The 21,530-nt window shown below is 41.2% G+C and overlaps 1 protein-coding gene across 29 annotated transcripts in view; it reads left to right on the top strand.

Moving 5' to 3' along the window:
* LOC147156880 (ankyrin-3-like) overlaps positions 1–21,530 on the top strand; it is a 76,876-nt gene that overhangs the window by 10,945 nt on the left and 44,401 nt on the right. For 13 of the 29 annotated variants that reach the window (XM_086064777.1, XM_086064772.1, XM_086064784.1 and 10 more), the window contains exons 1-13: positions 3,700–4,211; positions 13,005–13,106; positions 13,326–13,424; positions 13,517–13,615; positions 14,589–14,687; positions 14,995–15,180; positions 15,416–15,439; positions 16,622–16,720; positions 17,806–17,904; positions 18,128–18,226; positions 18,312–18,509; positions 19,713–19,811; positions 20,927–21,025. In XM_086064777.1, coding sequence (XP_085920903.1) covers positions 4,089–4,211; positions 13,005–13,106; positions 13,326–13,424; positions 13,517–13,615; positions 14,589–14,687; positions 14,995–15,180; positions 15,416–15,439; positions 16,622–16,720; positions 17,806–17,904; positions 18,128–18,226; positions 18,312–18,509; positions 19,713–19,811; positions 20,927–21,025 — 1,425 coding nt within the window. In that variant the 5' untranslated portion in view covers positions 3,700–4,088. Of the gene's footprint in view, positions 1–3,697; positions 4,212–10,023; positions 10,228–10,919; positions 11,011–13,004; positions 13,107–13,325; positions 13,425–13,516; positions 13,616–14,588; positions 14,688–14,994; positions 15,181–15,415; positions 15,440–16,621; positions 16,721–17,805; positions 17,905–18,127; positions 18,227–18,311; positions 18,510–19,712; positions 19,812–20,926; positions 21,026–21,530 lie in introns of those variants that run through there. The other 16 variants (XM_086064767.1, XM_086064765.1, XM_086064787.1 and 13 more) reach the window with 8 other exon arrangements.

Raw genomic sequence — 21,530 nt, 5'->3', positions numbered from 1 at the left:
GAGCCTCCAATCCAAAATACTGAATGAAGGTTGACTTCCTGTTGCGCGTGGCTAAGTGTGGAGGTACTGTGAGAGAGGGAGAGAGCGAGAGAGCATGAGAGAGAGAGAGAAGGTGTCTTGACAGTTACACGAATAGGCTAATGGGCCTCGGTAGCCATGGCGACGGGAGCGTGCCAAGGGTGATGTCAGCGCTTTCAGGGAATAGGCATCCATCTCCGTTTCTCCTCATATTTGCCTGACACTCTTCTGCTCCTCTTACGGGCTTCATCTTGCTCCAGCGCGTCCACTTCCTGTCTCTCTTTACCATTTCCCAGAAAAGTGGAGGTCGGTTGCTTGTGTCTATTAGCGAAGGAGTAGCTATTTGTATACAAAAAAGAAAAAAGTAGATTTTCCATTATTTGATCCTTTACTGATTTAACATTTATAAAGAAATTACATCCGACCAATATTGTTAATAATGTCATGTTTGTGTCGCGAGAGGGAGGCCTGTAGCCTTCGTATTTCCCTCCCATCACCTCCTCATCATCTTGCCAGCCGCCACAGGCCTTCCTTCCTTCCGTCCTTCCTTGTTGCGTTGCCATGACGACGTGGCAAGGTGTTGTTTTTGTGCTTGCCCGGCTGAGTCAGACCGGGCCACTCATACTGACTGGATTACGATGAGCTATCCGCGTCTATAAAAGAAAAGTTCAAGTGTAATTAACCTTCATCATGTCACGCAGGGGTTATAATTCCATGGAGATTAGCGCTCGGAAAGGCAGGGAGGGCGAGGATTTGTTGTCACAAGTCAAAGAGATAAAAGTGTGCAGTTAGTGTAATTACACATCATCCCCATCATCAATGACACTTGTGCATACTTGCTGAGCTTAAGGAATGTAAAGTAACCTGAAAAGGGAGGGATTTTGCGGGGTGAACTTTTAAAACCGAGGCTTTGTTAGTGCTTGGAATTCACCGTGAAAGGGGGTCTATGTGTCCGCGTGGAAGGACGCGAGGTGTGAAGGTGCGCGTGATGCGGTTGGCTCGATACAGCGAAGGGATACTCTGCTCGCTCTGAGCGAGTGCTATTTTTGTGGCTGTGTAAACGGTTGCCAGGGAGACGGCTGGCAGGGTGCCCGGCAGGAGAAGCCCACCTCCAGACAGACGCACACAATGACAGACAGACGCACACAATGACAGACAGAAACTTGTGGATACGATTGCGGTTGCTTTTAGCGGATCCAAACAACAGATGGGACAAATTGCCTTGTTCCTTTATCTGATTCGAAATGTTCATTTGCAGTTAAGTGTGTCAGGATGGATGTGGAGTGGCTCTTAGAGGGGGTGACAGAGGTTGGGGGAGGGGGGGACCTTTGATTTAAAAAATGAACAGATGAGCCAGTTTAAGATGTTTATGTTTAGAATAGAATAATAATTCATTCTCATTTTTAATTGTATTTATAATTAACCAGAGTTACTGCATATCGGGGGGGGGGGGGTTTACACCCCTGATAAAAATGTTAAACTTGTTCTTTTAACTTGTATGATTTTATGTTATTTACAATAAATCAGGCTTAGTGGGGTAAGGTTTGATGCTACTAAATGCTAGCGAATAGATATTTTTGTTGATGTAATTTGTCAGCTACTATGAAACAGCACAGATCTCTGCCAACTTCAATCTTCAATTTGGATTAACACCAAACTAAGCATTCACTTTAAAACAGGCAATGTGTCTAAAAGTTTAATTAAATAAATACATTTAAAAAAAGATTGGTTCTGTCTTGGCCCCTGTACAGAATTTTGTAGGCTTTTATTTTTTATTTTATTATTATTATTATTATTATTATTTTCCTCCTTAAATATTGGTGGAGGTAATAAAACGAGTTTGAGGGCTTCCACGCAACACAGCAAAGGAAACAAAGCTGGTGTTGATTTTGGTCCTAAGTGCAATGCCGCCATCAAGGGGCCAGAAAGAACATTACAACCCACCTTTTGTTTTTGTCCACCGCAAGGCCAACTATTCCCATTTGTGAAACAACATGAGAAAGCTTCTGTCTACATCAACACGATAATATTACGTTTATTGTTATTTCCTCCTGTCGCGACGGAATAGAAACATTTACAACACGTGCGTTGTTGCTGTTCAAGCCTGCTGTTCTTCTTTTGTTATTGTCTGTCGGTGGGCGGGACTTTCCGTTCCAAGCAGCCAGTCGATGTCCTCTGGCAGTGCCAGCGAACCAATAGGAAGCCTTCTCATGTTTGACGTGATCCCTGTGTGCTGTCACGGTGTTTATATTATAAAGGGGGCTGCAATCTCCAGACATGAGCTCATACCACACGTGCACACACACACACGCGCGCGCGCGCGCACGCATTCTTAGAACATATTTAAAGGATTTAAAAACTAAATTATGTTTTATTGATGTTTTAATGCTTGGAGCATTAATTGTCGTAAAGCTTTCTCCTAAAGGCAACTAATTGCTTTGAACTGTAACATGGCCTCAAGGTAACTTAATCTTAACTTAATCCTAGCATATATCAATTTTTCCTGAATAATGCACGAGGATGCGAATAATTGATCCTTTTATTCACGGTAGTTGTATATTATTTTGCTTCCTGCACTTATTATTTGACAGTCTATTTACGTTGCTGTTTTTACAACAGCAACAACCCACTACACTGTGCAGTACGTTTATTGGCTATATTGCCAAATTATTCCGTAACAACTATATTACTCTGTGTGAAACACTATAGCTTCTAATAAGTGGCCCATACTTGACTGTTTGGTGAAGTTGTTGACGAGCTGACATTTTGCAATGATGATTTGGGTTTGGCGAAGTATCCGTTAGGACTGTGCAATTAATACAAATTCAATTTCAATTATTACACTCCATAATTACAAAATTAGCATACTTGTAAAAAAAAAAACTATTATTAATACAAATTTTTGAGTTGTTTAAATTTATACATTTGCACCATTTTTTTTATTTTAAAGTAACAAATGTAATACATTTTGTTTCATCCAAAAGGAACTTGTAGTGTTCCAAATAATTTTGTCTTAATATATATATTTTTTACTTTAAGCATTTTATTGTTTGGTACCCAAAAATAAATGATCGTCCTGATCGTGATTTCAATTATTTCCAAAATGATTGTGATTAATATTTTCTTCATAATCCAGCAGCCCTAGTGTCCGCTACTTGCGGCAGTGTCAAATGTATGAAGTGCTGCTTACGTGAAAGAAAATATAATCTACGCTGTTCGATGGCAAACGCTGTACTCGGCATTGACCCCACAGTTGAGGGGGAGGTGAAGTGAGCAGTTGCAGATTTTCAAGAGAGAGACTGGTTTTGAATAATCTCATGGTGATTTGATTTTTCTTTGGCGGCAGGGAAAAATAAACGAAAATCTGATTATTATTTTTTTGGGGGGGGGATATATTATTTTAGGTCCATATCTCTGTCATACTCTGTAGTGCAGGACAAGCTGGTAATTGAAATGCTTCTTAATGCTGGAGTGCTCCAATTTGACCTTGACATTTCGTAACAGCTATCATAATGACAATCTTGACACTCCCAACCTGCTCTTTTGCAGGAAATAAATCCTCCATTGTACATCATGTTGATGTTAGTAAGCAGAGGTTCTTCTTAATCCGCCCCTCCCTTAGAAACCCCCCAGCCCCCCCCCCCTCCTTTCCTCCCACCTCCCGCTCTCCTCCTCAACCTCGTTTCCGCCACCGTTCCACCCATCCTGCCCATACGTCCCGTGGAGACGCGGTGGAACGGATGGCTCGTGTCGAGCTCAGGTGCTTTCGGGGGGGCTCTGGGAACCAGTCTGCACCCCCCTCCTCTCCAGCACGGGGCGCAGCTTGAGCTTCTTCGTGGATGTGAGGACCTCCGCTAAGGGATGTTTTTACAAGAGGACACTCCCGCCTGGAGATGATTTTATATATTTTTCTAACGGGGGAATGAAGGACAAATTTGAGCAGGATCTCCAGGGCAACATCCAGACCCCAAGCACAAAAGCTAATTGACAACCAGGAGAAGGTGTGACTCCCACCTCCGACATCAAAAGGGAGATAATCAGGAGCGCGTGTGGATTAAGCGGCAGACGGCATGGCGCACGCCGCCTCGCAGCTGAAGAAGAAGGCGGACGAGAACCTTGTGGCGGCCGAGGAAGAGCGGGAGAAGGAGCGCAAGCGGGCCAGGAAGCGGGCGCGAGGGGATGTCAAGAAAAAGGTAGAAGATGGAGGGCTGGAAAGCGCGCATGTTGTGGTTGGTCCTTTGGGAATCCTGAGGGGTGGAGGAGACTTTAAAAGGTGGATGAGGGAAAGAGGACAAGATGGTATTTTAGGTAGTTGGGTGCTATTAATATTTTGGCTTGTGTGTTGTCCTCATTGTTAATTCAACAAATCATATAAATGCAATCAGCAGATATGGTTATGTTTGCCTCTTTCTGATTGGTTGCTGTCATCAGTCAGTGATGGACTTTGGACGTCAAAGGTGTCTGTGTGTCTGTGCGCACTGGCTGTAAGCAGTCACGCCCTGCGGTTCGGCGTGCGTGTCGTTTCTGTGTTTTCTGTGTGCGCGCGTTCGTGCGCGACCAGTATGTCAAAGTTACAAACATTCACAAGGTGATCAATACGGCTGGATTGGCAATAATCAATAATCGTTTGCTTGAGCGTTAGCATATCAATTGATTTGTTGTTTTAGTGTGTGTGTGCGCTCGCATTTTTATCGTGTGGCAAAATCCCCTTTTTTAAGGAGACTTTCCGTCTTTCTTGGGACATTTTTGCTGGAAATGCTCTCATGATTGTGTATATTTTTTTCTTGTCTTTCTATATTTATGTAGCACCAACTTTGACATACCCGCTTTTTTTTTTACGGGACATTTCTTCTTTGTGGGGACATTTTGACTGTTAAAAATGCTAGCATGATGGATGGATTGTGTATGTGTGTATTCTCCCTATCTTTGTGTGGCTACCCTGTAGGGGTGTGCCAAGAAATCGATTCTCATAGGAATCGAGATTCTCATTTAGTATGATTCAGAATCGATTTTAAATGTTCCAAAATCGATTTTATTTCAATTATTTTATATTGTCTTGCCCTTGTTTGTGTGTGCCTTTATTGGGAGCACTGTTCATGTTGTACACGATTTGGCCACTTAGGGGCAGTGTGGTTCCGCTCGTTCTGATACACTGTTAAGTTGTAGCCACATAGAAGCAAAAAGTCATGGTCAAGTTATTCCAATAAAAGTTTTTTTTTTTTTTGCAGTGTAGGATGTTAAGATGCTCCTGTATACATTCCTGAAGCGTTTTGTATGAAAAGTTGTTCTTTTGAGTGATAAAAGTGCCACGAGTAGCGCGCTAATTAGCATTAGTGAGTCAGACTGGAATAGATCATGACAATTCTTTGCATATCTATAAATTGAAGCAGAAACCATTGTCAATCAAATCATTTTTTTAATCTAAAATCGTTCTGACTCGATAATCGATTCTAAATCGAATCGCAGACCCAAAAATCGGAATCGAATCGTGAGACAGTCAAAGATTCCCAGCCCTACTATCCTGAACATCCCACCTTTGCCCTTTTGTCTTTGTAGGGACATTTTGACAGGTGCCCTGACAGGCTAGGTGTCTGTTGGTTGGCTGAAATTTCAACAGCAGAGTGACCATTTTGACTTTGAGGACGAAAATGGAAAACCAACAAGGTTTCCGGGAATAAATCAAACTAGTTATTTTTGATTCAGAGTGAGCAACACAAGATTCAATGTGACGCCTACTGTATGGGAGCAACTTTGAAAAAACATCTCTAGTCTATATCAGGAGTAACATGTTGCTGTGTCACTTGTGCGTAGTAGTGACATCACGAGTGAGGTAGTGAAAGAGTATCTCCTATATGCCAGGATAAATCCATAATCGTCTGTCCCGAGACGATTCTTCTTGGCACTGTGATGGAAAAATTATCCTCAGTGTCTCCTCTTGATGCCTCAATTATGTTTTATTTAATTTTATTTTTTACATGGCCTCACTTTACCTCACTCTGTCCCCCTCGTTCTCTTTCTCTCTTTATCACGTCATCATGGGGCGGCATGGCTCAGTGACAGAGTGGCTGTCTCCCAACCCGAAGGTTGTGGGTTTGATCTTCAACCTTGACTTTGTCAAAGTGTCCTTGAGTAAAATACCGAATCCTAAATTTGCTCCCAGCGGACCTGGCACCGCCTTTCATGGCAGGATGGTGTATGAATTTGTGCGTGAATGTGAGCCTTTGTGGAACGCTGTGTCAATAAAGGTGCGCTCCGTTTACAATTGACCATATCTCTGTGAGCTACAGGAGAAGGTCACAATATTAGGAACAGCTTCGAGTTTTGGCTGTTTTCATGGATGTTGAATATCTCTCGATGGACATCACTGCAGTTTTATTATCATTATTATTTTGTGAAAAAATATTTAAAAATTGAACATAACTTTAATTATTTCTCATTTTAATTGTTTTTTTTTTTCAACTTGGAAAAAAAAAGGTCCATAACTGCCCTTGGAGAAAATAATAAAAAATATTTTATCCTCCACCACATGTGAGCATTTGCAAGCCGACGGCCTCTTCAGGAGCGAGTGGGCATGAATTATAGAAGACTTCCATTAGAGGGCGGAGGAGAGAGGAAAGACTGGGAAGCGATGGAAGTCAATAGAGGAAGCTTGGAGGCAGCACTCTCACAGCAGTTGTATGTAAATCTTTGCACAGGATAACAACATGGCGGCGCTCACTGCTACATGCAGAAGTCCACAAATTGGCCTCACGTCAGGTTCAAACCTGTGAATGTAGGGATATTTTCGAAGAAGACTGAAGAAAGTTACCACCAGTGCTTTATAGGCCTGGCTCCCTTTCCCTCATCGACAAACGACAAATAATAATAACTTTTGTGTTCCTTAGTGGGGATTCAACAGCCATGTTGTTTGTGCAAACAGTGCACATCAGCGGGGGGGGGGGGGGGGGGGGGGGGGGGTCGGGGGGCGTGCTTGGAACTACAGAAGCTGCCAAACAAAATCGTGCTGACTTCAATTAATTGATGAATTGACCGTCCTTAGTTTTTGTTGCCCTATTCAGCATTGTTGTGGCATTTACTGTGCTTACATGTAGCTGAGTCGGTGCACCACACGCATTCCTGTCAAGTCGGTGTGTGCTTTTTACGTTCATTTATTCATGACCGAGTGCTCCGCCTCAGAGGAGATTAACCCACGCCAGCACCACAGCAGCGGATGCTAACTAACCTCTTTGTTATTATAGTTCAAAGTATTTTTCACTTATTGGAGGTGTCTAACTCGGGGAGGGGCTGATGCTGGTGTCTGGACTGGTAAACATGGCCGCCCGCGTGGGAATGCAGCAAAGCATCACGGACACAAAGGCCTCAGACACGCTCGCGTGTGTCTGCTGTTCGATGCGGCCGTGGAAATGAGAGGAGGTGTACGTTTTATAGACGCCATGTGCGCGCGAGAGCGTCTTTATCCTCCTCCATCCGAATCTGAAGAGCCGGGACTGCAGTAGCCAGCCGGCCAATCAGATTGCAGCATTTCGCAAGCAGTCAGAGGCAGGACAAAACACACACATACACACCTCTTTTGATCTGATTCCCATCCGTGATGATTTCATAACATTATAGCCGCATTACGTGGATGGCATTGCTCACCGAGAGTTGTTTCAAATCAGTGAACTCGGAACACAGTGTGTTTGTTTAACATCCAGGTTGAAGTTGATGTTGTTTTTTGGCCACTAGGGTTTGATGTTTGCTCTGAAAAAGTACTCATCAGGAGGCTCCACAGTGCTGCAGTCAAACACCTCACACATGCTGGTTTAAATGTGTTTATACAGTCAAGGCCTGTAGGAAATGTCTAAAATGGAGCAGAAGAGGATGCAATGCATCATTAATGACACAACGCAGTCGTAATTACCAAAATGGAAAACACCAGAAAGTTCCGCAACATTTCCTCAGCAAATTTTAGGACCCTCTGTTGCCATGGCAACCTGTCCCTCTTGCTCTTCCATAGATGCATGTCATAAAATCCTGGAGGATGGATCATTAGGCTTGAGCGTGCGCGTGTGTTTGATGTTGTCTGAAACATATTCATTAAATGGGCTGCTTGTTATTGCAGCTTGTCGATTTGAAAGGGATAAGAAGCTGAGCTAACTTGCTAGCTTCCTAGAAAGTGTTTTGCCTCTCTAATACATCTGATGTACCTAATGCTAACATCTTCACTGGCAAAGTTAGTCCAACCCAAGACCCATTTAGGACCGCCCCCTCATTTGAATAACATTTCGTCCTGACAGTGTCTGCCGACATGAAATAAATAAATGAGTGTTTTAATTCTATTTATATATTTATTTTTTGCATTTATTTCCACATTTTTTATATTTATTTTTTGAATCTGTTTTTTTTAATTATTTTTTTATTTTTACTTTTGTTTATGGATATATATATATATATATCATATTTTGCTGTTTTTATTTCCATTTATATTTATTTTTTGAATTATAGTTCTATATCCGTTTTTATTTTCACTTTTATTCATTTATTTATTGATTATTTATTTATTATTTTTATTTTTTGCCAGTTTTGATCCTCCATAGCATGATGGTTGAATGCTTAAGCTAACTCAGTAGCACTCCGAGGCCCCTTTCATTCCTGAAAGAACAGACACGGTACATACACAAGGATTGTTCACATCTTAAAAGATTGTTTATCTGTTGTATGAAGATGAAAGGTATGGTCCGAAGAGATATCGCGTGCATGATCACACAATTGGACCAAAACAAAGAAAAACGTTCACTACTGGATACGTCGCACCAATGTCACCTGAGTTGTTTCCATTAGTTACTGGAGTCAGGAGTGTTTTAAATGGCAAACAGACTTGACTTTGCTTTGCTTTTTTTTTTTTTTTATAGAAAAAACTACATTGGGTTGGACATGTTTGTTTTTATTTATAGTCGCTTCGTTGTTCCTCAGACAGGGCTCATCTTTGATGGTCTACATGTCATGACTCGAGTACACAAACATTTTTGGTTATAAATATTGAACATGTCGTCTGGTATAAAATTATTATTGTTGTCCCCATCCTATTTCAGACCCTATTATCAGGACGACTTTTAACACACCTCAGACCACAGGATGTTCTTCTCAGATATAAGATAGTCTGCTGTTTGTTGTCCTTAGTCGGGTAGAGCAAAATCTTTTAATTCCTGAAAGAACAGGCTATCACCTTGTAGTGGCGGCGGAATGCTAAAGCTCACTCACTAACCAATAGCATCCTCCTTTCAAGAATTAAGCAGTCCTAGCACCTACACTGAAGTGTTAGCTAAAGGCTAAGCAACTGCTAGCTCCTTAACTCATTCACTGCCATTGACGGCTTTAAACGTCAAAAATGCGTTTGAACTATTTCTATTAGTTTAACCTTTTTTTTCCACTTTTGTTAACAAGAGTATAAGAAACAATGAATTACAATAAAAAAAAATAATCGCCTGACTCCCTGAATTTTTAAATAATCTTTTCTTCTTTTTTTTTTTTAATTCATTCACTGCCATTGACGGCTATAAACGTCAAAAATTAATTTGAACTATTTCTATTAGTTTAACATTTTTTTCCACTTTTGTTAAGAGTATGAAAACCTAGAATTTTTTTATATTGTACATTTAGAACAGATATACATTTTTTAATCGTGAGTTAATTAGTGAAGTCATGCGATTAATTACAATTAAAATTTTAATCGCCTGACACCCCGAATTTTTTATATAAAAAAAAAAAAGAATTTATGGCAGTAAATGAGTTAAAACTTTTTCTTTCCTGAATTTGTTCACAGGTTCACCGAAACGCTGTAATGCTAAGCTAACTCCTGAATGCACATGCTAGCTAACACCGTTACTGGAGTAATGGTTGAATGCTAAGCTAACGCGTTTGTCTCCTAGAAAGTGTTTTGCTACTTTAATACCTGAAGGAACCTTATAAATCCCACTAATCTCTTTGCCCTCAAAGCCTCGTCTGGTGCCTTTGTGTAGTTGTGTCTGTCTGGGCTATTTTGAACTGCGGGAGTAAGGTGAGCCAAGCGCCACATTTTTCTTCTTCTCTACCAAACATGATGGGGCCTTTACGTGGCCCCGTCCAGCTTTTCGCCTACCCAACAGTATCGCGCGCTTTGTTGGCGGTGATTTTGGTTGTGGCAGTGCTCACCAAAGCGTGTGGAGGCAGCAGATGTCTGCTCCAGATATGGTGAGTCATGCTGGACGCCGTTTTGTACGTGCTGTTGCTTTAACAAGGACATGTCCCAAAATTAGGAAGAATCACACTTTGTATGTTCAAGATTTTCAGCTCTGATATGAAACCATTATATCGGGGGGGAAAAAAGAAAAGAAAAAAAAGAGTAGCACGTTTTTTCTCAAAGTATTTGGGCTCGGAAGCAAATAACTGCAATCAAACTTTTGTATGATGTTATGTATAAATGGATCTCTGATTGCAATCCGCTCGCATCCGTTTTTGCCATATGGAAAACAGGGTGAAAATAATTTCACTCATTTGTCAGTTTGTTTGCGATTACTGAAGTCACTAGTTTCATTTTTGAAAAAAATAGTTGTGGTCCAGGGTGTACCCAGAATGTCAGCTGGGGTAGCTGACCCTAATGAGGATGAGCGTCATTGAAAATGAATGGATGTAAGACATTTGTAAGTCCAAGCATTACAAAAACACAGACACACATGTGCACTGTTTTGTATCACTAGTTGAGATTAGCATCGGAACTCTTCTGTCTAACCCCCCTAGGACACCCCCCCCCCCACCAACCCCCACCATGCTCTGGACTTTCTCACTGCATGCCAGGTATTTTTAGCTTTAACATAATGCCCCTATCTCGCTCGACCACTCTCTCTCTCTCTCTCTCTCCCTCCTCAGTCAGTCAGTCAGTGTAGTGCTAGCTAGCAACCAGCGCTCAGGTTTCACACTCTCTGCCGCAGGCTGAGTCTCAACATGGCCGTGGAGGAGGCGGCCGACTGTCCCGCGGTAAGTCTTCATCTTGGGGTGGGAGCACGAGATGGACTCCCCCGAGAAGAGACCAGGCGTTTAAGACCCGTGAGGTTGATCTGGGGTCGTTTTGTGGGGGTCGTGGTGCTCCGCAGTGATGCGCTGGTGCTGCCTCACTGCAGCCTTGAACCTGCGTACATCCTTCATCCTGGTGATGAGGATGATGTGTTTGGTTTTGGATGCATGCTGATACACATGGTGGTAAACATCTGACCTTGGAACTGGAAGAGCCGCATGGATTAATGAAGGTTACGAAGAAAAACAGCAAACTTTGCTGCTATGCTTAACACACGGGCAATGATGAAAAGGTGAATGGTTTGTAATTTTGTGTCGCTCATCCGTCTGGAATCTGCCATTCAAGTGTGGTAATTGGTAGAAATGGAAAAAATCTATAGCACAAGTTTGTTTTGATGGAAATGACCTTAAAATTGGGGATAGACCGCTTTTCGGCCAGGTCAATTATCGGTGCTGATATTTGGCTTTTTGACAAATATCGGCATCAGCCTTTTTACGAACCTGAGGCCGATAAAGCTAGCATCTCACTGAGCGGTGAATGCTTGCGAACGTAGCGAATTTAGGTTTTTCATCAGCCATTTGTAAGACGTTCACAACTTGTCACAAAGAGACGCATTTTCACTGTCTGCGAAGATCTTTTGAAACCTTTTACAGACCGTGACGGAAACCCCAAATTAGCTACACTCACATGCATTTGTCGCTCAATGAGATACAGGGAACTTTTCATTTATGGATGTATTTAAATTTTCACTTCATAAAATTATTATGACACTGGTAACACCCTACACTTTTTATTAAAACAAACAAACAAAAAAATTAAGAAATGATGTTGAAATTTTGGAAAGTAGAAAACTTTAAGGAACTATTTACTTAATTTTTAATTTATCTTAATGCTGATGACCCTGGAAGCTCCCTGCAATTTTTGATATAATTATTAAACAAAGCCAGCAATCCATTGTATGTTTAAAATTAAAAGATTTTTTATTTTTTATTTTGACGCTAATATTTTCTCTTTTACTGCAAATGAATATCGGCGTAAAATATCGGTTATCAGCCTCCTTGACTACGAATAATCCGTATCGTACCAGCCTTGAAAAAAACGTATCAGTCTATCACTACTCAAAATAGCAACTTCAAACCCAATTGGCAGATTTTCTGTGTTGTTTTAGGCATGGCTTCCTGAGACTTTTTTTTGCTGTGATAAACATGCTTACCTGTTGCTAAAATAAAACTGGCTTTGGGTGGATGTATTTCAAAATTTGAGTGGCCCAATGGAAATGACCAAATGGATACTAAAATGGCCGCTTCAAATCAAAATGGTAGTTGTTTTTAGGCAAAGTTTCTTGTGAGTGTTTCATGATAGGCATACGGACCAAATTTCATGTTACTAATTGAAATGTTTGGTCAGCTGTGAAGTTGACTTATTAAAGTTCAAATTTAGTAGCAATGAAACAAAATTGCTTGTTTGTGAACTTAAAATGGCTGCTTCAAAGCAACATGGCAGACTTCCTGTGTGTTATTTTTGTGAGCGTGTCTTTTTTCAAGATAAGGTTTGAACATTTGTGGCGTGTAAATATGTTTGTGATGCTTGTTTGCTGGCACATGTCCCACTGGAATGTGTGTCAAAAGAGCCAAGGTTGCATTCTTGGCACATCTCAAGTTTCATCGGAAGGCTCCTGGACGGCATGGATAAGTCAAGCGGGTCATGTTCGTGTTGTCGTCCAGAGTCACCTTGTTTGTGTTGATCAGTTGAAACTGTGCATTTTTAATTGTGCAAATAGAAGTTAACACTGTTAGAAGTCAAATGTGGGGCAGGACAATATGGCTTGAAATCTCTCTTTTTTTTTTTTTAATGAAAATCAATTTTTTAAATTATAATTTTAATTATATTTTATTATATTAATAAATTTTTTCAACCCTAGTGTGTGATACTTATTTTTCATTTTATTTTTTTGCAGACGGACGTGAATGCTTGTTACTTACGAGCAGCTCGCGCCGGCAACTTGGAGAAGGCGTTGGACTACTTGAAAAATGGCGTGGACATCAACATTTGTAATCAGGTACATTTTTAAAACTCACTATGTCCCTTTTTAAATTTGAGTGTGGTCCTGTTGCTCATTCCGACCTACGTCCTTAGCAACTAGTTCCCCAAAAATTCATCTGTATATATGGCGCATGTAACAGACTTGCCGCCAATCACTAAAATACATGTTATTAAGTCAGCCAAGTTAGGATGTCGCAAATCGGCAAAATTCTAAATAGTTTGTGTGTGTCAACAGAATGGCCTCAACGCGCTGCACTTGGCCTCCAAGGAGGGCCATGTGGAGGTGGTGGCCGAGCTCCTTCAGCAAGGCGCCAACGTGGATGCCGCCACCAAGGTCTGTCACGTAAACACACAGAGCATCCGTGGAAAATGAATGCATGAACGTGCACGCATATTTCAAAACATTGTTTTTGTGGTGGTGCACAGAAAGGCAACACGGCGCTGCACATCGCGTCTCTGGCTGGCCAGATGGAAGTGGTGACGGAGTTGGTCACGCACAACGCTAACATCAATGCGCAGTCCCAGGTAAACGGAGGCGAAAACGATGCATGTAAAGCAGCTTGTTCATATGTTTTCATTTTGTTACTTAGAATTCATTTTATTATAATGAATGAACCAATTCATCAAATACATTAAATATGGCGTACTTACTGAGTATGTAAATCTGTTAATTTGACTATTACCTATATATTTTATTTCATTAACCCATTATTTTAATTAGATAAAGAAAAACAAAAAAGGAATGAAGATAAATTAATATTTAATAATAACCAGTTTGGGGTGAAAGTACTTAAAAAATTATAATAATTTAATGCAACAAAAGGACTCTTGATTTTTATGTGAAAAGCACTCTTAATAATATATATATTTTTTTAAAGTGCACAAAAAAATAAAGAGTCTTATTATATTACATGATCCTTAATTCATGTTATATTTAAAATAGTCAGTTACAATTACAATTAATTCTGATGCGTTAACATTACTATTATAGTTAAAGTAACAAATTAAATAATTCCTTTAAAAAAAAAAAACATGTACATGTAGTGTCGTATAGCAGTCAACACCCCTAAAACTAGGGAATTAAAATTAATACTTATTGATTGATTGATTGATTGATTGATTGATTGATTTTGAATTCATTGGCAATTTAAATGTATGGCCGCTCAATCCTTGGTTGACAGTGCAATTGTTGCGGTGGAGGAGCTGTGGCTTTTAAAGCTTAAAGTACTGACGTTTTAGTGGATATCTGCAGATATGGAGATTTGCCCAGAGGAGTGTGCATACACATGCACGTCCACGCACTTGCACACACTTTGGTTATCAGGTGTGAGCTACGTACAGAGGTGACAGACAGTATGTGTATGGAGAGTGTTTCCGACAAGGATGATATGCCACAGCGGTATTTTATGATTGTGACTGAGCGGTTCAAAACTACACATATTGAGTTTCTATAACAAATGAAAGTATAATTACCTTTTGTTTTGTTTTTTAATTCCAGAATGGCTTCACGCCACTTTACATGGCGGCGCAGGAGAATCACCTGAACGTGGTGCACTACCTGCTGGAAAACGGCTCCAGCCAGAGCATTTCCACAGAGGTGTGACCTTCAAATGAATTCACATATTACATTACAAAAATACAAGTAATTAGATAGATAGAAATGTAAATAAACATACATAAATAATAAAATATATGATAAATACATAAGAATGAATTTTGCTATACATGATTGGACTACAAACATCACTTCCTCCTTCCATTGAGCCTCCGTTAGCTCCATGCTACATTAGCATTAACTTAATGTTGTTCAGATCTGAAGCGAGGGCATCCGGCTTGTTAGCTAATCATGTACTGTACCTTCACCATCTTGTTAGCCAATCCTATTTCTCTGCCTGTTTGCGCAGGACGGCTTCACGCCGCTGGCGGTGGCGCTGCAGCAGGGCCACGACCAGGTGGTGTCACTGCTCCTGGAGAACGACACCAAGGGCAAGGTGCGCCTCCCCGCGCTGCACATTGCCGCCAGGAAGGACGACACCAAGGCCGCCGCGCTCCTTCTGCAGAGCGACCACAACGCCGATGTGGAGTCGAAGGTAGGCCGAACGAAGACGCCATCTCACCGCAACGTTTTTGTTAGCGTGTGACCAGAAGGAGGTGGCGGCGCGGCGGCGTGGCGTCCAATTGTGCGTCCGCTCCCCTTTTTTAGTCATTTCATGGAGTGCGTACTCATCATGCCGCTTGGTGCCGCCATGGTGTCACTGTTGTCGTGGTACTCTAACCACCCCACATTCTTTCTCGCCCCGTCCCCCTTTGACCTTCTGTTTCTAGATGATGGTGAATAGAACAACAGAGGTACACACATTCTCTTGCTCTACTCTTCCTCTCTCCTCCCCTTCCTCCCCATGGTTTCATCGCAAAGCCTTCAGGCTGCTAGCATGAACGCTAAATGCTAGCATGAAAGCTTTTGCCGCCTCACTTTTTGTGCACCTCATTTACTCTTTGTGTGTACATCTAACTGTGTGCACATGTACACTACGTATGTGTGTGTGTGTGTGTGTACGTGCGTGTGTGTGGTCTTGTTGTTGTTACATGGCTGGGCTAATTTTTCGGGATTTCACAGAGTTGTGGGTCCATTTTGCTGGGCCCCACAAGTTTAGACCTCTTTTTGAGGGTCAAGGTGTGTGTGTGTGTGTGTGTGTGTGTGTGTGTGTATGCGTGTGCGCGTGTATGCGTGCTCACATGTGCAAATGTCCGGCGCAAATCAGGCGTGGCGTGTGGTCTAAATCACAGCGGAGGCGTGTTAGACTGGGTGTTAGACTGGGTGTTGGTAATTTTGCAGATTTAAAAAAGGATATTTTGCAACGTTGTGGGCGTGAACCCGGCCGACACGATTAATTTTTCGGCTCATCGTTGTCCGTTTCTTAGCAGGAATTAAACACACTAGTTTTTTTATTGGAAAAATTGCTGTTAGAGTGGTCAGAAAAGTAAAAAACTGCAGTACAGTGACAAAATTGCTAAGTTGGCAACACTGTTTCTGTAAGCTAGCACCTAGCTTGTTAAAGTAGTGCACGTCAGCAGGGAGACACTTTGAGCTACAGAAGCCGCTAAAAATAAGTCCTGACAAATAAATGTGCGTATTTGCGTACATTTTTATTGTTGTGACAAGTGCATTGGAAAGAATCCTATTTCGGTCTTGTGACATTTCAAGCTGATGTTTTCTGTTAGTCTTTAATATAGATAGTAGGTAGTGTTTGTTGAAGATGCATGCTTACCTGCATGTTTATATTTATGATTTAATCTTAGTTGTGTCTTCTGCCGTTACCAACAACTAAAAAAATAATAAAATCTGTTCTTGTAAATGCATGCTATTCATTTGACAGCAGACGATGCGCTTTATTTTGTTGGGGGAAAAAACTAACACGAGTTCCCGAGCTTGCTGCAGCTTTGCCTCCCGTCGTTCCTCGCTCTCACAGCAAAAAACCTTCTTGCCGCATCGTCTTAATGGTCTCTTTTGTGTGTGTTTGTGCGCCACAGAGCGGCTTCACGCCCCTCCACATCGCCGCTCACTACGGCAACATCAACGTGGCCACGCTGCTGCTCAACAGAGGCGCCGCAGTCGACTTCAAGGCACGGGTTAGTGTGTGTGTGCGGATATGTTTGTGCCACAAGTATGCGCCCAGCTGTCTGTGTCACTCTGCTGAAGGACACACGTGTTGCACGTACTGCATGCCACTTGGCATGTATAGACATATGTATAGGGAGTCGAGGGAGAACCATAAGATTTGTGTGAACAAAATGGAAATATAACATGTAAAATAAGAGTTTTTGTTGTTCAATGTCACACGTTAGAGTACAGACCTCCCCCAAGGCCTTCGAATCTATATTGTCTATTTGTCCTTAAAATTTAAATAAAAAACATTCATAGAGTAATATAAAAATAAACCCATTGGAGAAATATAATAATAAAACTAGCGGTGGCGAAATTTGTGCGTTAATTTTGAGTTAATTTAAAAAAGTTCCTTTAACGCCACTTTTTTTTTTTTAACACGCAATTTACTTGGAAAGCATGTACCGGGGGAATTCCTGTCGCAACGCAGCAGACACGTCCACGTCAACATTTTGCAGTAATACATTTAATAATAATGCATATATTTGTAGAGACTGGGGTCAAGTTGTATTATTACAATTTTAAAAATGTGCAGAATTTTACTAGTTACATCATGTTCAAGATTCGATAGAGAAAACTGAGCTGTCACCAACGTCTTACGGATGCAATTATGCCACCTAGTGGCAGAAAAATGACCTCAACACAAATTAATTAAGGTTAAGAAGATGGATGGATGGATTATAAAATTACTCTATCAGTGACTAAAAGATGCAGCCATATTAGAAATATGGCTGCATCTTAGTTTAACTTTTTTTTTTTTTTTACATCAAGAGGATGAAAACTTAGGAAAAAAATCACCTGGCACCCCTAAATAAAACAATAAAAATTATAAAATAAATTAATTACGCTCCAAAGCTAATGTCGCAATCTGAGGCCAAAGGTCAAGTTATTTTGGCCCTGATTGTTTATGTTCCTCCTGAAGGAGATGTTTAGCAATTTTAACATTATCAATCCCGGGCGTATCCCCTCGTTCAGCTGGGATACGCTTCAGCTCACCTCCTGAAGAAAAATAGATGAATAGATTTTATGTAATATTTTCTTTTGTGTCCAGAATGACATCACGCCACTGCACGTGGCCTCCAAGCGCGGGAACGGCAACATGGTGCGCCTCCTGGTGGAGCGGGGAGCCAAAATAGATGCACGGACCAAGGTCTGTATGCACACATACACTTTAGTATGCTAACACACATGCTACACGATGGTCATTTCTCACTTGTCAAATCCAGGTCCAGAAAGTAAAAACCCTCACAAAATAACACCGTTTGGCTTTGTGTTGTTTAAAAACACAAACATTTAGGCTAGCTTGTGGTAGTGGATTACAGGGGGTGCTTGGAAAAATGTAGTGTACTTGACTGGTGCGTTCGATGCCTCAGGACGGCCTGACGCCGCTGCACTGCGGAGCCCGCAGCGGCCACGAGCAAGTGGTGGAGATGTTGCTCAGCAGAGGCGCCCCCATTCTGTCCAAGACCAAGGTAACGCCTCCGAGCGGCCTCCACTTATCAACACTCTTCCCGTTAGCCTTCACGCTAACATCTTTGTCCCCACCGGTTGGCCCAGAACGGTCTGTCGCCGCTCCACATGGCCACGCAAGGCGACCACCTCAACTGCGTGCAGCTGCTGCTGCACCACGACGCGCCCGTGGACGACGTGACCAACGACTACCTGACGGCGCTGCATGTCGCCGCCCACTGCGGTCACTACAAGGTGGCCAAGGTCATCGTGGACAAAAAGGCCAACCCCAATGCCAAAGCCCTGGTGAGGAGGCGGGATTTTTGTTTTATAGCAGTGATTCCCTTTGTGTGAATTGTTGGATCTTCTGTTTCTAGAAAGATAGCGTGGGTGAATAGTTCAGTTGAGTCACATTGGTTTAAAGTTTCTGAAAAATGTTCAATCCATCTTCTGTTTTGGTCCTTTTCAGTTGTTAGTATTTTTCCATCTTTGCCTTTGATTGGAACATTAGTCCGACATGATCTAATTGAGCCAGATATTTATTCGACAATTTTGTAGAGTGTCTTCATATCGTTCTTTGTAGCAGCTTCTTGGGCCTCGTGGCCCTTTTTCTCAAACCACATTTGTTTATCGTTTTTGCAGCTTTACTTTACCTCCCTGTCCGATAATTTGTAAATGTTTCTTCTTTTTCCTGTGCACTTATTGATTTATCCCTTTTTATTTTCCCAATATTTCTTCGATCTATCAGATTTCAAGTTGCTTCAGATACAGTATGCACCGTTCTTTGTAATGTCCTCTTTTTCTACCAATAGTTTATTCAGCACATTCTTTCACTGTTTCTTTTTTCTTTTTCTTTTTTTGAGACATCCTTTCACTGTTTCAGCAAACTGTTCAATTAAAAAAAAAAAATCTTCAAGTACTTCAAAGTTGCTTTCCACAACTTCTTGTTTCTTCAACATTTCAATCTGGTACAATTTTGATGTTGTTTTTGTCAGTAGTTTTTTTTTTTTTAGTCTCAATTTTGGATTTGCTGTCACCATATAGTGATCAGATGAAATATCTGCTCCTCGAAATATCTCCTCCTCTATATTTCTTTTATAATCCAAATTTAATTGATCAAATCTGGGCTCTCTTGGACTTCACTAAATGTATCTAAAATGTCTAATGGATGTAGAACCCTCAGTTGCTGTCCCAGAGTGAGACAGGCGCGCGTCGGTTGTGTAACGGGAGCTGTCAGGGTGTGGTTAAAGAGCCGGCAGGGTACAGAGTGAAGAAGAAAAAAAAAGTGGCATGAAGTCATCGGATTGAGCTACTTGAAGTAGGAAGGAGAGACCGGAGCGCAAACTTTTCGCATTCAGAGGGAATTCTTTCCACACGTGCTCCTCGTCGGGGGAAGAAAAAGTACAGTGTGGATTTTTCCATCCGCCGTTCCAGATGCGTGCTGGCGCAGCAGCGTTTCTGTTGGCGGATCGTTGTTTGAAGTCGCCTTTGTCCTCCGTCTGCTTTTAGAATGGTTTCACGCCGCTGCACATCGCCTGCAAGAAGAACCGAGTCAAGGTGATGGAGCTTCTGCTCAAGCACGGCGCCTCCATACAGGCCGTCACTGAGGTATGTCGCACATCCAGACAGCTTATGGACAAAAGTATTGGGACGGAATGCTGAATGAGACAATCAGGGCTTGGAATAGAGACATTTTGAACAATTGTAGGCTTGCGACTTTGTGGGAATAGTTTCTTCCCGCTGAACAAAGTGAGAGGCTGGTTTGGAAGAACATCTTTGGGGTGAACTACAACGTATATGCAGTGCCGAAACTAGACTCAGGACAAACTAATTAACGCATTCACTGCCATTGATGGCTATAGACGTCAAAAATTCATTTGAACTATTTCTATTAGTTTCACCTTTTTTTTCACTTTTGTTAACAAGAGTATGAAAACCTAGAAAAAATGTATTGTACATTTAGAACAGATATAAAATTTGTTAACTAGCGAAGTCATGTGATTAATTACAATTAAAAAATGTAATCGCCTGATGTCCCTAATTAAAAAAATAAAATAAAAGAAAAAAATATAAAAAAAATTGGGGCGTCAGACGATTAATTTTTTTAAATTGTAATTAATCGCATGACTTCAATAGTTAACTCACGATTAATCACAAATTTGATATCTGTTCTAAATGTACAATATTTTTTTCTAGCTTTTCATACTCTTGTTAACAAAAGTGGAAAAAAATGTGAAACTAATAGCAATAGTTCAAATTAATTTTTGACGTCTATAGCCATCAATGGCAGTTAATGAGTTAATTAATTACTTAGTTTAAGCAAAATTAACTGTCATTATATGAGGAAAATTTGACATGGCAAGATATCGGAAAACAAGTAAACAAAGCTGGTCTCAAAATCCCCTACCGTTTTGTAAAATGGCTTTTCTTAAAAAATTACCCATAAATACCACAAGATGGTGGAAAAGTTCTGTTTTTGACTAAATAAAGCTCCTCAACGCACCTGGCTCCAACATGAGCTAATAAAAAAAATAATGAAATAGGTGAATCTATGCATTGTAACTGTATTTTTTGCAATTTAGTAAGCCACTCAACACAAACAGTGGAAGCAGCTCCACATTTTCTTCACTTTTCCTCATCCTGTATCAGTCCAATATGTCCCAATACTTTTGCAGTAAACAGTTAAAATATTGTCAAATGTTGTTTTCCCCGCCAACTCGCAGTCCGGCCTGACTCCCATCCACGTCGCGGCGTTCATGGGACACGAAAACATCGTCCACCAGCTCATTAACCACGGTGCCTCGCCCAACACAAGCAATGTGGTGAGTAAGAAGAAGAACGGCAACATTCTTGAGGAGAAAGATTCGTTTTCGTATTAGCCATTTTATTACATGTTTGACTCTTTTTTTTTTTTCTTCTTTTTTTCTTTTTTTTCATATTTTGACTGTTGAGTTAGCGGCTACCAGCTAATTAGCTGTTAACTTCCACCACTAATAGCGATCTGGACCTTTCTTTGCATCATCTTGAGAAGTTTAACACCCTGATTTCTCAGATACGTTCCAAATGTGAATAGATGCACATTTTTGGTCAGTTTTTGTTATATTTATTATTTGAGTCAGGATAACTTTAACCTTGAGAAACGGTCCAGTGTACCTCTTTAGTAGATTAACTCCATGTGTTTCCCTCATCCGGGCACGTTAACACCGTAAACTTCCTGTTGGGTTTCTCGTGCCAGGATGGGGGGAAAAAAAGGAGCTAGGCATGGGGTGGGAAAAGTGAACAAGAAGAAGAAGGGGGGGGGGGGGGCACAGTTAGCTCATCAACCTC

The sequence above is a fragment of the Leptonotus elevatus genome, chromosome 20 (assembly GCF_054856555.1).
Source record: "Leptonotus elevatus isolate MCC_2025b chromosome 20, RoL_Lele_1.0, whole genome shotgun sequence".
Lineage (NCBI taxonomy): Eukaryota > Metazoa > Chordata > Actinopteri > Syngnathiformes > Syngnathidae > Leptonotus > Leptonotus elevatus.
The sequence above is the reverse complement of the archived record's forward strand: the minus strand, read 5'-3'. Positions and strand labels throughout refer to the sequence as shown.